This window comes from Talpa europaea (assembly GCF_964194135.1).
Source record: "Talpa europaea genome assembly, chromosome: 11".
Lineage (NCBI taxonomy): Eukaryota > Metazoa > Chordata > Mammalia > Eulipotyphla > Talpidae > Talpa > Talpa europaea.
Window position 1 is genome coordinate 91,973,689 of NC_140078.1, and position 18,129 is coordinate 91,991,817.

General features: G+C 36.3%; 1 protein-coding gene across 2 annotated transcripts in view; it reads left to right on the top strand.

The window, feature by feature from the left end:
• The window catches only part of TBC1D5 (TBC1 domain family member 5), a gene marked incomplete at both ends in the record, with an annotated part of 237,356 nt that overhangs the window by 153,032 nt on the left and 66,195 nt on the right, over positions 1-18,129 (top strand). For both annotated transcript variants that reach the window (XM_084248105.1, XM_084248106.1), the window contains one exon: positions 10,118-10,203. In XM_084248105.1, coding sequence (XP_084104231.1) covers positions 10,118-10,203 — 86 coding nt within the window. The remainder of the gene's footprint in view (positions 1-10,117; positions 10,204-18,129) is intronic.

An 18,129-nucleotide genomic window follows, 5' to 3' on the forward strand; every position in this document is an offset into this window, starting at 1 on the left:
AGTTCTGAGACAAAAAAGAATAAAAATGCAAAAATGGAGTTATTATGTTCTCTGACTTCAGACTATACCGCAAAGCAATAATAATTAAAACAGCATGGTATTTGGAATAAAAACAGACACACAAAATAATGGGACAGATTTGAGAACCTAGAAATAAACCCACACATATGTGTTTGGGGACTCAACTCCCATAGCAGAGGAAGTAAAAGCAAAAATAAACAAATGGATCTATATTAAAAAAAAAAAATTGCACAGCAAAAGAAACTATCATCAAAGCTTGATAATAGGAAAACAACCCAATTCAAAAATGGCCAAAGGATTTGAACAGAAACTTCTCCAAAGAAGAAATACAAATGGCCAATAAACACATGAAAGGATGCTTAACAATGAAGATGATATACAAAGAACAATGAAATACTATTGCACAGCTGTTACTGTCTTTTATTAAAAAATGAAATTAATAAATGTGGCAAACATGCAAACACTGCAAACCTTAAACCTTGCTGATGGAAATGAAAAATGGTATAGCCATTGTGAAAAACAATTTAGTAGATCCTCAAAAATTTAAATTTAGAATTACCACATGATCCAGAAATTGTACTTCTAGGTATACAGCCAAAAGAATTGATTTATATCCAAAGAGATACCTGTGTATCAATGTTCTTGGTGAAGTTATTCACAGGAGCCAAAAAGTGGAAACAATGAAGATTGCTAGAAGAATGGCCTCCAAAGAATCCTTTTAACTTCAGTGGATGATAACTTAAGATGGTCTCAGTTTTCCTTTTAAATCATTATAAAATATGCAACCTCTTTTCTTCCTACTGCTTAAAATTTCCAAACAGGGAAACCTTGGACCCCCAATTCACATTTGATTCTTTAGAAAAAATGATCTCAGAAAAGTGTTATATTCTGGAAGCATTTCTGATTATAGACTGAGATATAAGGCTATTGCATGGGCCTCCCCAGTGGTGCAGCGGTTGAGCGCTGGGTTGCGAAGCTGCCCGCAGCCTCTGCGGCGCCAGTTCAATCCCCGGCTGCTCCCTGGCCACCGGAGGAGGGTCCCACATGGCGCGCAGACCTCTCCTGCCACCCGCTGCTCCCCTCAGCAGTGTACTTCGGTCCTTCTGCGTGCTCTGCTCCCCGCTCTGGCTCTGGTGAATTCTCTCACCCTCCCACACTTCTGACTGTACCCAGTGCTTGTATAAATAAATAAATAAATCTTTAAAAAAAAAAAAAGAAAGAAAGAAAGAAGGCTATTGCAGCTACCTCTTTTTAAAAAAGTGGATAGACAATCCTATTAATGGAGGGTCTCTGTGTAAATGTGACTGCTGAGGAGTTAACGTAGAAAAGTATCTAATACAGAAATGGTCACTTCACCTTGTTCAGTGTAACTGCATTCCCCCAGCATCATCCTAACCTCACACACCAGCCATACTTCTCATTCAGATAAGGAACTGGATACTAACTGGGAAAAATCCTTTACATCTAAACACACTTCCCTGCCAAATATCATTTCTGTCCTGTGCTGTCATTAATCTGGTGTCATAGCTATACTAGTTGTTAAAATATCAAAATATATCTATATCAGTGGGTAAAGAAATCTGAGAGACTAACGCCTGGGGTCAGCAGGGTCTATTTCCTCCTGGCTCCCCCATCAGCACTGATTGGTAGCTGCCTATGCGCTTGCAGTTACAATATTTTGACTATCATTCCTGCGCACATTTATACAGCAAAAGGGTTAATAAGCTATTACAGTGGTACCCATAAAGCTCGACATTCTCAAGAGGGAAAAACTGTTATCCAAACCACCTTTTAGGTTTCTGGGGAAAGACCTGAGGTCCCCAAATGGAAGGTGGGTAGAATTCAGTAGAGACTAAGAACTTGGATGAGCAAAACGAGCAAAATTTACATCTTTATTTTCACTAAGTGCTGACTAAAATTTAGTATTTTCTTCAAATGTGGATGAAGGCAACAAATTGCAATAGTATTAACAGCACCTGAAACATTTTTACTAATAGCAATCACAGATATTTTATATCACATTACAGTTGATGAAGATAGCTTGAAATACTATTTACATTCATCACTACTTCTAAATTACAGTAATGATTAGACCAGCCACTATATCTTATTTAAAACATTAATATGAAAGCACATACCATATGTTGTAAATTTGTTCAACATTTTGATCGCTGTTTCAATATCATTGATTTCTTTTATAATCCTATGTATTTTGTTTTGGGCAATTAAAAGCATTGTTCTGAAAAGAGGGTCAGTCTTCACCAGAAAGCAGGTAAGAGCACAAAAAGAACCCTAACAAGATAGTATGAGGTTGTGAACTTTGACATGCCAGTTTTGTCATTTGATATTTGAGGGGGCTTTGATTTCGAGGCTGAGCCATATCTAAAGTTATTTAAAAAGAAAATGTCACAACGCTAGCTCTACTCTTTCGAGAAAGTTATACAATATTAGTGTTCTTTTTTATAATGACACATGAAATCTAGAAAAAAATCAAGAAAGTTAGGAGTCCTTCTCCATAGACGCTCTCTCTGATCTCCTTTGCATCTTAACTTGACATATTATCTTAAGTTTGGTCTCAGGAACATATAGCTTGAGTCTGCCTGTTACTCGTTTCCTTTCTGATCTGTTTCACATAGGCATTTCAAAGTTCAGTACTGATACGAATTGGTGTGCTAATGCCACCAAAAATGTCAGCATGAGTGACTGAGTGGCCTTAGTCAGAGTGGAGCTATATAGTAAATGAATCTCCGATTCTAACATGTTTTGTTACTGAAATGGCTTTCAGAATTGCTGTCGCCATTGCTTTTTACCCGGCCTCATGGGCAGGAGCTTAGCTTTTGTTGCCTTGGAAATTACAAAAACAGGTTAAGATCACTTTTATATCAAGACTTTCATTTCCAAAGTCTGTTTCCCAAATTGGAATGTTTTTTGAGATTACCTCGTCTCTTTTTTTTTCCTTTCTATCACTGAAGGTTGGGAACCACTGTAAGGGAAAGACATTGATTCCCTAAGTTTCTTTAAACTGTTGAAGTAACACAGCTTCTCCCTCATTCTGCTCAAACTTAAGGAGGGAAAAGGGTAAGAAGTTACGCCGCTGAAAAGAGCTAGCCAAGTATCTAAAAGGAATATTTTGAGGTCCAGTATTAGTAACAAAATGGGTAAGCCAAAACTCCTACTTTCCATATATATGTTATATATAGATACATGTCATAAATATACTTATCAAATGGGGGCCACGTTAGTCTGGTACCCTCCTGCATGCTAAATTCAAAAATGTAGATACATTAGAAAAAAGGAAAAATTTTATTTCTCTTTCGGTGTCTATTTTGTGTGAAGCTACAGTCGAGCATAACGCACAGGTGGTTTAAAATGCTTCTCTGCCATCTGAGATCTCGGCTTGCCAGGGTAGAGATGGGGATGTCACTTTCGGGAATTGGGCTTATTCAGTATGTAAAATGAGGCTGGCATGGGTTCAGAGGTTTTGTCTGTGTCTTTACCCAATTACCAATTTTTTGCTTCTTTTTAAAAAAAAAAATTAGACTCTTAAATTATTTTAATCTGTAGATCCATAGATTAAAATTACCTGAATTTTTCCATCAATGGCTCTAACTAACATCCTTAATACTTGCTATTGGCAATTTGTCTCTCCCATCAATATACATAGGAATTAGTAGTATATAAACCAGAGGTCATTTTAATTCCGGTGCTGAAGTAGTGTTGTAATTTATAAACTTGTTAACAAATATTCATTTTCGTTTTTAAATAAAGACCTATAATGATTTGATCGGAGCATTGTAGCCACAGGTTGGACTATTTATTTTGTAGAAAAAATCAAACTTGTTTTATTTTGCAAGTCTGATGTTTTATGAGATTATTTTTTACACTATTTGACATTTAATTCATCATATGAGTTGTTAAACAGGGAAAAGGAGGTTTAGGTAGGGACGGTATGGCTCAGAAGACTATTATAAATAAATATATGCAGTAAAATGAGTAGTCTCTCAATCACACATAAAGAGAAAATCAGTTCTTGGATATTTAACCAACAAGGAAGTAAGATATAAAGTGTAGGTTTTATGGCAATATCCAGGCAGTGCCAGTTATTTTTGAGATGTGTGTGTGTGTTTAAATGAGAATTTTGTGAGCTTTTAGGTTTATGTCTGCCTTACTGTTCCTGTGTCTGATTTTAATGAAGAGGGCAGTATGTGGATATAAGGAACAGAAATGGGGAGACCTTTGTGGACCCTCTAGCAATCACTGAATATCAGATCACAAGTTTCCCTAGCTTTAATTACAGGCAAAAGAAAAGACAAAATTAGCATTTTAATATAGAAATATCTTAGGCTTTAGGAGAATTATGATAAATCTAATGTTGCCTAGTGAACCAATGAGGGGATATTACAACAAACTGTCTCCTTAGGAATATTTGTTTAAATAAAGGCAACAATACTTCATCCTTATCTTTTTTGGATAATTATTGCTATTTTAGGCTGTTCTTTGTTCCAGGTTTAAAATACCTTTAGTTTAAAAAAAAAGTAATTGGCAGTGTTTGTTTTCTATAAAACTACAAGAAGGGAAAAATTCTGTTTGCTTGGCACTAACGAGATAATTATTTTAGGGTGAGTTTTTGCTCTGCGGCTCCGATACCCTGGTGCCATGGCATCTCTGTACTTGGATGCATTTAGGTTATCTCGTTTCAGTTACAGTGCATGAAACTAACTCCTCTTCCATGGCTGAGGTTTGCCCACCTGTCTCCCCTAAAACACCTGCAACATATGTTTGCATAACCCTATAATGCTTTGCCTTTGGGGTCCTGAGAAATTCCCCCAGAGCTTTTTGCTTACAAACAGCTGAGCAATTCGTTTTTCTAATGATGGTTGCTTTTCCCCTAGCATTAAGGCAATAACATATTCACTAAAATAAGAGTCTCATTTTTCATCAAAGAGGAACATTCGACACATTTTTACAATGCTATTTCTCCTTCTGAGCCTTATTTTTTCTCCTTTTCTAATCTTGCATGCTCAAAACTAAGGGTTGGTAACAAGATATTAGGAAATAGAAACTATTTCTTCATTTGTCAGATTTTTTTTCGTGCCACATAGTTCATTATGTTGTAAATATAAATCAATCTTTGCTATTAAACAAGTGCTATAGAAACTTTATCAGTTTAATGTAAAAATTGTAACCAATAAACTATAAAAAATGGTAATAATTTGGACATATTGCAGGAAATCACTTTAATTATTAGAACCTCCAGCAAACAAATCCTATAATAATAGCATAGTATAGTTTTATAATTTTTAAAATTTATGAATGTTTGCACTCCTGAGAAATAAATCAGTCTTTGCCCCCATATATGTGACTGAGTGTGTATAATATCTTTCTGACTAAATATGTGTTCTTGTTTTTTAAAAATTATGTTTGGTCAAGTTTACCCCAGAATTTATGTATGATTATCAAAAGTATGAAACATCACTTTCTCTACCTATGTGTTGTCATGGATTTCAATTTGTCAAGCTGTCAAATCTGCTCTCAAATTTGTCAGTGCTCAGAGGTATCAAAAGGTGGTTATAGCTTCCATCTCACTGAGCTTTTATCAGGTGCTAGCCACTGCGCTGTGCCATTAATTGTCTCCTATACTTCTGACCGCTGTTTGCAAATGAGAAGAAAGCTACAGTGTGACTGACCCTCACTGTGTCTCAGCTGGGGGTGCACTGAGCAAGGATCTGAGCCCAAGCCCCTGAGGGCTGCTCAGTCTGTGCCTCCAAAGCAGTGAGGGAAGTTTGTGTTACCTTAGCCCTTTTACCTTATAGCTTCAACTCTTCTCTAGCTCCTACAGGCTCATTCATAAATTAGGTTGGGGATCACTGGAGCTGCTTTTCTTTTGCTCCTTGTGTTTATAAATAGCCAGCCCTTGTCACTACTACTCAAAGCAAGATAACTGAGCTCTTCAGGCTCTTTTTCTCAAGAAAAGCAGAACCATTCAGAAAGACATAATCATATCTTCAAGTGAGAATCACAGGAGATAGGGAATCAATGCAGAAAGTACTATTTATATTGACCTTTTTTGGGCTAAATTTTATTTTACCAAGCTAAGAATAAGGAAAATTGTCTCATACCATCTTCTAGTTGATAGTACTTAGTGTGGGTTAGCATTTAAATATGTGTGCACTACCATAACGAAGTGAGTTCGAACCTAAAATACTGGAATATTACCTTGGGGATCAGGTGGCAGGGAGAACAGTCTTCCATTAGAGTAGAGTTGGGGTGGGGTGCCCATCAGCAAAAGTCATGTTCAGTAAGGGACAGAGTGTTTGTCCCCTGAAATTACATGAAGGAGCAGCTTACTATTCTATAGTACAGACCTCAGACATGAAAAACGTTCACTATCATGGAATGGGTAGATGGATTTCGATCTGTTTTATCTCATACATTGACTGTTACCATTTAGGCACTATTTGTAAATTGATTTTGCAGTCAGGCTCCATTAACAAAAGCTTGTTTTGGAAATTTAGAAGTAGTATTTGGGTTTTGCTTTGTTTGTTTTATTTTTCTAAATAGTTTGTTTTCCTCTAGAACACTTTGTTTCTTCTATTAAGGGTTCTGCCTTTGTTATTCACCTTGCCCACAAGGTTTTAAGCAATCTCCCAAAAATCCAGCCTGTCTTTGCATGGATGGGATTTTCAACCTTCTTATATTGCTGTAAAATAAAATGCTTAGGAGAAAGCTTTAAGAAGAGCTCCAACAACTTGTTAACAGGGTAGACTGAGTGGCACTTGGGAAGTTATTCAGCTGCAATCTTCTGGATTCATTTCAGGTCCATCTGGATTGGTATAGGGAGGGCACGGTAAACCCAGGTGCACTGAATTTCATGATTCTACATCTTCATGGATACTTGTATAGACCTCCCAGGTCATAGAACGTAAGGGTATTCTCCTATGCCCAGGCCCATATGAGTTAAGATGTGGTTACCATTTTGTGGTCTTTTTTCCCCAAAGAAAAATTTAGCAAACCAGAAGAACTTTCCTTAATGCATATAGGTTTGGAAAAGCCTGTGATCATTGAAATCATGACTGTGTGAAAATAGATTTAGAATAATTTTAAAAAGACAAAGAATAATGTTGAAGTTGCTAACATCACTTGCCCTACACAGGGAAAGATTACAACTAGCACAGTCTTTGGTCTTGCTCAGATACGGGGTTTTTCGTGTGTAGAATTCTAATGGCTCTTCTATTTTAGAGGAAATTCCAGTTCTTCAAAAATTAGAATTAAGAACTGTTGCATTTCCATAAAATTTTAGTTGGAAAAATCTTTTAAAATTAGAAAAGCAAGAATTTCTTTACTTTTAAAATGTTTCAGTTGCATGAAATTAGAATTCTGCTCATTTAATCTCATCCCCCTAAAGAAATCATAGTTATCATTTTGATACGTAGTTACGTCAGTAGAGATTGTTCCACAATCTCTTGATTCTTTGAGGCCTTTTTCAGAAAAAGATTAAGAGAATTATAGGTAAATTGAAGAACTGTCAGCACTGAATGTTAATGTCGGAGCGCTTTTCTGCCCTGTTTTTTGTCCCCGTCTATACATACTGAACTTCAAGCCACACATTGGTTTACGTACATGTCAGACATGTAGTTCTGTGCTGTCCATTACAGTAACCTCCAGATGCCTGTGGCTGTGGAGCACATGAAATGTGGCTGGTTCAAATTGAGTTGTGCTGTAAGTGTAAAATACACACTGGCCTTCAAAGACTTTGCAAAAAAGAAAGAATATAAAATATCTCAGTACTTTTCATATTATATATTAAATGACAATATTTTAGATAGAGCTAATTAAATAAAATAAATTACATTTAATTTCACTCTTGTTTACACTGGTTGCTAGATAATTTAAAAGGACATATGAAGCTCGCATGTGTGGCCCAGATTATATTGCTCTTGTACAGTGCTATTCTAGATCATCAGCTATATGTCAGCTTACTTATATTTTAGTGCTGGCACCCTCCTCTGTTAAATAGCTTTGAACTATTCCCTCTGATTTTATTTCTCTTAGATTTCAAATGCTGTTTTTCAACATTATCTTTTCGATTCTTTTTTCTTTCCCCATCCTAGCACAGTGATTATTTCAAACTGCCTCTTCTTCCTTTGATGCTAGTAAGTCTCCTCAGAATTTAAAGAGGCTTTGGTGAAAGCAACACTTGAGTCTCATTCATATATTCAAGTTAAATCATTATTGCTAATAATGACTTTAAGTGCTCAGATAGATCAGCACTTGTGTCTTGAATTGCTTGTCATTTCTTTATAAAGATGTTTCAAGGAATTGCTCCATGCAGTCCCTTCTTTCATTGTTTTCTGGCAAAAAAAAAAAAAAAGTAACAGAATCCTTTATTAGTTTATTGGAAGGCAGAGAAGAAAAACCTTTTCTATTAGCAAAACAAAATGTATTTCCAGGTACTGGGAATAAAGAGCAAAATCAGTCATGAGTGATAGTCCTAGAAAGTTAATTTTTTTTTAATAAATCATGAATGTGTTGGCAACCTGCCAATGCTTTAACCTGTATTTTATTTTCCCATTATACTTGGGTCCAGGTTGTCATCAGCTACTGCGAGGAAACCTATGTCATTCCTAGAGAGAGAAAAGTTGCACTGTTAGACTTAATAGTATGGTAGTCATGGAAGCATCAGTTATCTTCATCAAGGCAATTCACATTTGATTATTGTAGAACTGTGTTGAATACCAAACCAGAGGAGTAGTAGCTGGAGCTAAATCAAGGGATTGTCATTTTTGTCAGATGATTAGGGCTGACTTGGAAGAGATATGAAAGGGTTGAGCTGTGTAAATACTCTCTTTTCAGCAGAAAAAGAAAAGGTCCATCATGACCATTAAGACGCAGCTTGTTAGCTTGATGAATTTCAAACTATTTAACCTTAGCAATTATATACCCCCGCCTGTGTGCAAGTATATCAGTGCCTTGGGATTAAGTCTCTGAGGATTGATAGCAAAGCATATTGGTAATTTTCTAGTAAGATAAAATACAGCCATTCTGTGTCGAGATAGCTCTCTGAAAACACAGAGCACTCTGCTTCAAAATCCTAATTGTTAACATGAATGATACACACCACTAAATAGTAAAACACATTTATAAGTTTTTTCAAGATTCTTAATGAAAAATATATATGATTTAACATTTTAGCGATGATGGTATTGATTTGGTATGTTATTAACATGTTATGTTTTTATAAACTAGAAGTGTATTTAATTATTTGTCTATAAGAGCCTTGATACATCTAAGTAATGGATACTCTGAATAACAGAGCATATTTAAGTAGATAAAACTGACCTAATGATAAAAGGCATTTCTGCAATGTTTGTAAATAATATTAAGTGACAGAAAGGACAGTCTGGGATGGCTGCTTTTATGAAAATGTGCACTGTGCAGTTTGCTTTTGTGTTGTCACATGCCCTACTAATATTTCCACTACCTGGGCACTTATTAAACTCGTATATAAGAATAGATGACATAGAAATTGCTATGACATAGAAATTCTAAAAGAATTGCTGAATTCTGAAATAACTCATTCATTTTTAGAGAAGAAAGACTCAGTGTGCCATCTAGTGGACATATTTAACATTCTTGTTTTCAAAAACTGACTTGATTAACTCTTACCCCAAAATGCCCTTTTCTTGACACTTGTCTCTCAGCCCTTAAGAATAGATTGTGCAAGTGTTCTATATCATATGATTTTGCATTTCATTATAATTCTATCTGTTTATGTTTTAGTAAGTTATTTTGAAAGTGATTGAAATCATCAAAAATAAATCTAGTAATAGGAATAAAATCTATGTGAACAATGAAATAAATAAACAGAAAACATATTAAAGCAATTCTAGTCTTTAATCCGGACTGAGATCAGTTAAGGCAAAACTTCAACAATAAAAGCAAAAGCCAACCATAGTAATTATTACACTTCATTATTTTATGTATCTGTTTCTGAAAGAACATAAAACAACCATTTTATCCTTTTATATGTGCATGTATAATTTAAATAGACTTACACATTTTAATTTATTATTTTGTTTGTTTTTTTACACTACAGAGAAATCCAAGACCAGTGACGTATCAATTTCATCCAAATTTAGATTATTACAAAGCACGGGGAGCAGATCTCATGAACAAAAGCCGGTAAGTCCCTTTTTCATGGCAAAGGTTCTAAATCAAATATCTTCCTCAGGGACCAACAGGAAATTTTGCATATTTGTTGAAAAAAGTTTTCCAGATTTAGCATACCAATCGAAGATATTAGTGCATGTTATGAATCTTTGTTAAATAAATTATCTGAGTTTTTTTTTTTTTAGGAAAATGATATACATTGATATCAGTGCTAAGATAAAAAATTAAATAAATGAAAGTGTACTTTGTTAAAATTTGAAGTTAAGCGGCTTCATTTTTCTAACACTAATAAACCTGGATAAATTGTGCCTACTTGTATAATCGCTTTCTAGATCCTTACTGTTGATTGAAAAGAGGCAGTTCTATAATATATTTTTAAATTATCAGTAACAAAATTAAAATTGGGCTTCCCAACTGTCTTTAGAACGACACAATAAGCTTATAAATGCATCTTGTGTGTGCATTTGTGATTACATACATAGAAATTTTAAGGGTCACTGTAGGAATAAAAAAACATTAAAATCCTACTTTTAAAAGAAATTAACATTGGCATAAAGGGTTGATGAACAGTTTTGTTCTTTCATAATACAGTACTCAGATGTCTCAAGAGTTAACTTGTCAAACCAAAACCAGCTCAAATTAGAACGTAATTTCAAACTTTACTCTGGAAGACTCAAATGTTAGTGATGATAAATGCTGCCAAGTTGTCCGAATTTTCTTCCTTAAGTATTTGTCTCTGTGCTAGCTTTTCTTCAGTAGGATTCCAGCAACCTACTTATACATTTATGGGGTGCATATACACAGTGTGTTCTGCTCTTGCTTCGAGTGCTAAAAGGAGATATAATTCCTACCATGTAGAAATGCATAGTTTAAGTGGTGAGAAGTTTACAAAAAAGCAGCTAAATTTAAACTTGTATTTTGAACCTTGTTATAGTATAATGTTGTTTTTAAATTACTCATTCTTGATGGAAATCTATCTCATAGTTTGATGTACTGTGTAATTACGAGACCAGCTCCATAGCCCATGAGACTTCTCTGAAGCTCTTTTTTGTTTGTTCATTTCATCTGATTCTTGTTTCACAAATAAAAGGCTAGTCCCTATAGTAATTGTGTTCACTTAATTTAACAAATTTCGGATATCTGGCTCGTTATTCTAAGTCATGCAGATACACAGTGAACAAACCAGACAATCTGTATCCTCAGGAATCTTACAGTCTAGTCACTTATATTTCCTTCCTTTCATGCCAAGTCGTTTTTGTTGTTATGTTTAAAGAACAAGGTATTTAGGGTATTTTACATAAGATCTTTCTTTTTTTTTTTTTTTTTTTTTTTGTGGGACCCTCACTGGCGGCCGGGGATTGAACCAGCACTGCAGAGGCTGCAGGCAGCCTCGCATCCCAGCGCTCAACCACTGCACCACCAGGGGAGACCCACATAAGATCTTTCTAGTTAGAGTCTCCTCTTCTCTCCCTTACCCTCACCCCACCACCAAGCAGTTTTCACACAGCAGCCAGAGAACTCGCAGTTGACAGCAGACATCCCTCACCTTAACCCCTCTAATGTCTTCCCTCATATCATCAATAATCCAGTCTCTTCCTGTACCCCTCTGCTCTCTTTGGCCTTACTCCCCCTTTCTCTTCACTCCCAGTAGTATGTTTGCTTGGGGCCTTAGCACTGAGCTCTTCCCTGTTCCCACAGTGTTCCTCCCACTCCCATCTTCCATTCCCTCTTCAGAATTTTGATCTCAGCCCAAATGTTACCTCAGAGACCCTTCTCCTGATTTCTCTGCTGTCTTCTCCCCTAATTGCTTTCTGTCTCACTGTCTCTGATTTTCTTCATGACTTTCATTGACTGAAGTACATACGTCATTTAAGGCTGCACCATCTGTCTTCTTCTCCCCAACTAAAACATCAGCCCCCTGAAGGCAAGCACTTTGTCTTATTCAAGGCCTGCAGGTACCTGGGCTAAGGTCTGGCACTGGGAAGGTCGTCAACACATACTTGCACTTGTATTATCATTTTACGTTTTCCAGCTTCTGCTGTGCCCTTTCCTTTCTACCTTTCGTGTTTCTTTTTCTAGTTAGCTTTCTATTCTTGCATTTCTTCTTCTGAAAAATGTTGGTTCAATTTTATGTATTTTCTTTTATGCATATGGGATTCTTGTATAAAGCATTATTTTGATAACTTGACGGAAGGGTTTTCATTATCTCTTTTGCAATTTCAAAGCTTAAAATTGAAATTGAACCAAATGAAACATAGTGTGTGAAGAAGACATCCCAGACCAAGGAGCAAGGGAAGAGTTGATAAATGATATTGGGAAATGTGACAGATCTTTTGTGAAGGTATCAACTTAGAACCATAGCAAATATAGAAATTAAATACAAGTTTTAAACCTAACCTCTAGTAATTACAAGACTTTTTAACCTTAAAAGTAATGAAAGAGGGCCTCCCCGGTGGTGCAGCAGTTGAGCGCTGGGCTGCAAAGCTGCGCACAGCCTCTGCAGCACCAGTTCCATCCCTGGCTGCCAACGAGGGTCCCACATGGCGCGACAGACCTCTCCTGCCACGCCCACTTCTCTCCTCAGCAGTGTACTTCGTCAGTCTGCCTGTTCTGCTCCCCGCTCTGGCTCTGGTGAATTCTCTCACCCTCCCACGCTTCTGACTGTACCCAGTGCTTATAAAAATAAATAAATCTTTCTTAAAAAAAAAGTAATGGAAGAAAGTGCAGAAAGTGACTGATGGATTTTACCGCACAGCAGTTTTTAAGTAGATAGGTCAAAAATAAAATAAACTGAAACAAAAGGCAAACAGAAAATTGGGGAATATTTGTAGTGGCAGTAACTGATAAACTATCTTTATGTATGAAGAACTTATGCAGCTCGATAAGAAACACAAAATCCTGTTTCAGTGGGCCATTCTACCGCCTGCCATACTGTGTTAGACCCCCCGTCTCTGCTTGTAAATGTTGGGGAGCCCTTCAAATATTTTTCCTCTCTATACTCATTCCTTGGAGGATCTCAGCCCAGATTCATGTTTTTTTTTAAGACTCATTCATGACTGCAGGGGCCTTCGTTAATATCTTCAATTTGATCTCATTTCTTGAACTCTAGACTCATTTGTTCCACTAGGTAATAATGGGGTACTACTCAGTATTTCCCCTTGGATGTCCCATATTCATCTCAAATTTAATGCTTTCCAGACTAAACCCATGATTCTACCTCTACAGATCTATTATTGCCCAATGTTTTTTCATCAAATAAATAGCATTACCCAGTTGCTCAAGCCTTAGGTTTGCCTTGACTCTTCTTTTTCTTACATGTCAAGTCATTCAGCAAATCCTCTTCTCAATGCATCCTGCAACAATCCACTGTTCTTATACTGTGCTGCTAATACTGAATCACATATCATCGCTCATCTCAGTACTATAATCGCTTAACTAGTTTCCCTACTTCCTCTCCTCTTCCTTACAGACCCTTTACACACAGCAGCCAGATGAATCAAAGTCAGAACATACCACCCCACTGCTCAGAGCTCTTCAGTGACTTTCCAGACACTTAGGAGAAAACCCAAAGCCATTCTGGTAACCGGCAAGGTCGACCCTACATGATAGGTGTCCTACTGCCTCTCCAGGCTTCACTGGCACCAGCGTCCCCTGTGCTGACCTGTTTACTGCTCTCCAGCCAGCAAACAAACACATTCCATCTTCAGGAGCCTTGAGCTTGCTTTTCCCTGTGCTGGAGTCTTCCCCAAGAACCCACATGGCACACTGACTATTCAATCTGTTTAGATATCATCACTGCGGAGCACCTTTATTTGGCTGCCCTGTCTGAACTCATGGGTCCCTTTATTCTGTTTTGTTATTGTTTTTGTGTGTCTGGTTTTGTAGTAATCCTTACTACCTGAATTATTTCTACCATATTTTAAAAAACCTGTTGTGCGTTGCTTTGGTTTTTATTTGTTTGTTTCTTGCTACACATGTATATATATATATACATGTGTAGCACAGATATATGCTACACATTTCTCTTATTAACCCTGTATCCCCAGTACCTAAATAATGTCTAGAATATAGTAGGCACTCATAGAGAAAGTGCAAACAGCAAATATTTAAAAGGCTATTGTAGCTCGTAACTACTCAAAGAGAGGTAAACTATCAAGTTGCATATATTAAATAAGTACAGCTGTTTGTATGTCAACTATACCTCATTAAAATGGTCTAAAATGAATGAATGAGTAAATGAATGAGCAAGCTAGCACTGGTAAATGTGTGTAGATACTGTTAATAACCAATTTGAAGAACTTTGATAATCTCGCCAAAGAATTCTTCCAAGTCTACATGTAACCCTTATAACTACCAAGTTATTCCCTGGAAGTTGGTTTATCATATCAATTCTTTATCCATGATCAAAAACTATTGTAACTGTATAGCCATTGATAAGGTCCCCATTTAGCTCTTTAAGGTCAAAGACGTGTTTACCAGGCTGGACCTGTCAGCCTCAACAAGCCTTGCAACGACTTTCTTAGCTGTTTGGAGACTATCAAAGATTTAAAGCATTAAAGCTGTCATTGAGTAGCAAGACAGGGAGTGGGGATGATCCAGAGGGGATATATATACTCGAAGGGAACCCCCAGAAGTGATCACTAAGTAGAGGATAGACAGGAGCCAGGCAGCCAGGAAAGATGGGGCTAATACGTGCTACATCTATGGCGATACACTTCTATTTGTGTTGCTTATCCAAATAAGGGACGAGGATGCAAAGATGACATGTGATTTTGTGGATAAGAATATCTCTAGAAATCAAGAAGCCTGATTTCTCTTCTCTGCTTTACCATGGATTGCTATAATTAAGTCTTTAAAAGCAAGTGCCTAGGTATTTTCGTGGTAGATTTTCTATTACGTGTGTGGGTAATATTCACTGTGCTCTGATTTTACTTACTTGCAAATTTCATTTTAAAAATGGGAGTTGGCATTTCTTATGCATTCAACTTTTGAGCTCACAATGACAATTTAACACAAATCTTCATTTTGTGTTAAAAAAAATCCAATTTTGTCCTTAAATAACCAGAAATTGCTGCCATAAAAGATAAAAGTACATCTAGATTGTGACCAGTTTTTAGAGAGGCCCATCTAGTTGATTTAGGAATCTATGACTACAAAAAGGCCCAACTGAGATCTTGGAACAGAATTTCATAGTTTTTAAATACAGCAATCTTTTATGTTAAGAGTAGAATCATGTATCTTCTTTATTCCGGTACATTCATGGATTTTCTGCTTTGAAAATGACACAACATAATTTCTTAAAATGTTTGATTCTTCCTGCTCTGCAGAGGTGATGAAATAATGGCACCTGAGCTGTCAGCAGTGCCTCAGGAGACCAGGCCGCTTTATCTAGAGGTGCCTTTTTACAGGCCCCACAGCTATAAGTCTTCTAACTTGCTAAATCAAGTTCATATCCACAAAATTAGATCTTGTATTTGATTAAATTAGGCCTTAATAGAGAGAGAAGAAGCCAAACTTGGTTCCCTGATCTCTCCAAGTATCAGATCAGCAACAACATTCTCTGTGCTAACATTTTCAGCTTTCCTCTGCCCCATATCAATTTAAATGGCATGAATGATAGCAATGATGAAAAATTCCAGAAGTATAATTCTGGCAGGTAGGCCCTCTGCTGAGGGTCTCTTGTCTGGACAACTGCATGGGACTTAAGAAGAGTCTTCCAGGGAGAGAAGACTCTAGGGCAAAGAAGGCTCTGAAGATATACCCCACATTCCTCAGCTAAGCTTCATGTGACAAAGGGCATCCATTGTGTTTGCATGGTGACTGATAATTTTTTCTATTTCTTCTTGGGTCAGGATCTGCCTTAGCTTAGTATTGCTCTGCTCAGTTCTCACCTATCTCGAATATCCTGAGAAAATACAGGGTCCCAGGAACCGCTAGGATTCTTCCAACAATTGTAATCTTACACAAGAATATGAGCTTTGCAAAGAGCATGGACCACATCTGTCTTTTTATCGCTGTTGCCTTGTACCTGGCACAGAGAACAAATTCAGATATTAGTGAAATGAATGCATGCTTTTTAACTTCAATTGTCGAATAACTCATGTAATGTCAGCATCTGGGTCTTCAAATCTTCATATTCCCAGGGCCTACTTGGCACTGTTCACAGTATTCAGCAAATGTTTAATTTTATGACTGAATAAATAAATTTCTCCTGGATAATTTACATTTTATATGGTCAACAAGATTTTTTAAATTAGGCTTTATTATATTCTCTAACATAATGTGTTCATGTTTTCAGAAGTATTTTATTGCTAAAATACAGTAAAGAAATAATATACTCTTAATACTCCTGAAGCTAAGAATTTCATGGTCATCAGTATTAGTAATTAGCTCAGCAGAATTTTAAAGGACACCAATTGCTGTATTTTTGTACTCAAGTAACTAAGAGTTTGTGCTATGAATTCATCTTTACCTGAGGTATTCTTTTTGAAGGTTCAAAGAAATTATTAATTCCTAACCAATTTAGGTAAAATGGTAACATTATCTCTTATTGAGTCCGCAGCCAATTGATCTTTTTCTTTTCTTTTTTAATTGATGTATAACTTGTACACTACACACAGATCTTAACTCTGGTGAGCTTTGACAGTGGTGTGTACCCAGGCAGACACCATCCAGAACAATCTGGAGTGACTGTGCTCTTCATCTTAGCGTCCCTTGTCTCCCTTTACAGTCAATTCGAACACTTCTTCCCAAGGCATCCACTTTCAGATTTTTTACTACATATGTTGCCTTTTCTAGGGCCTCTACTTAAAAAATCTTTACCTATCCTTAGTCTCCACTGTGGGAGTTCCTGAGACCACCATCTGCTTCAATGAGCTAGAAAAACTCACAGAACTCAGAAAAGCTATTACACTCTGGGTTACAGTATATTATAGCAAAAGTAAACAGATTAAAGTCAGGACAGGATGATGGTTGGAGCCTAGGAGAAACCAGGTACAAATTTCCTGTTGTTCTTGGCCATTAGAGTTCATAATTCTCCCAGGAAGGGTGTGTAACAATACCTGTGAAGTGTTGCCAACCAGGGAATCTCACTTAAACCTTGAAGTCAAACTGGCGTAGTGTGGCAGGTTCAACAACAAAAAATGACTTTCATGATAAATCCCATTGTTAGTATAATTATTTAGTGTAGCCCTCATGTCCAAAGTGTACATACACACTCTTATCAGGCAAGGTATTTCAAGAAATGGAGGTTCTTTCGCAGGAGTAAGTCAAAGGCCAAAGCTAACAAGTTTGGAATGTGCAGGATTTGGGGAGCCCAGTCCTGCAGAGTTAATCCTTTAAGGTCTCAGAGATAGTCTATATTACTCTAAAATTTCTTTGGTTCTACTATTTTTGTATTTAAATCTATGGTCCACCTCTAATTAATTTTTGTGTATGGAATGTGGCAAAAAATTAAGATCCTTTTTCTGTATGGACAGCCACCAGTTCACTACCATTTTGTTTAATTTTTCCCCTTTTCCTTTTGAATCAAATTGGATACTGGATTGAAAATCAATTGATTGTATATGTGTATATATACTTTTGAATGTTCTATATGCTTTCTGCACACTGGCTTTTAAACCACACTGGTATAATTACTTAACTGTTTAGCAAGTCTTGATCTTACGTACTCCATTTTTTCCATATTTATACTGTTTCATTATTTTTGCTAGTGTAGATTCTTTGCATTTCCATATAAATTTTAGTAGAATCAACTTCTCAATTTCTGTAAAAATTATTCGGATTTTGATTGGAATTACAGTGACTTTAATTTGGAAGGAACTAACATCTTAATATTACTGTATTATTTAATCCATTAATACACATGATGTCTTCAAACTCTCAATAAGTTTTATAGTTTTTTTTTTGGTTTGGTTTTTTAAAGATTTATTTATTTAT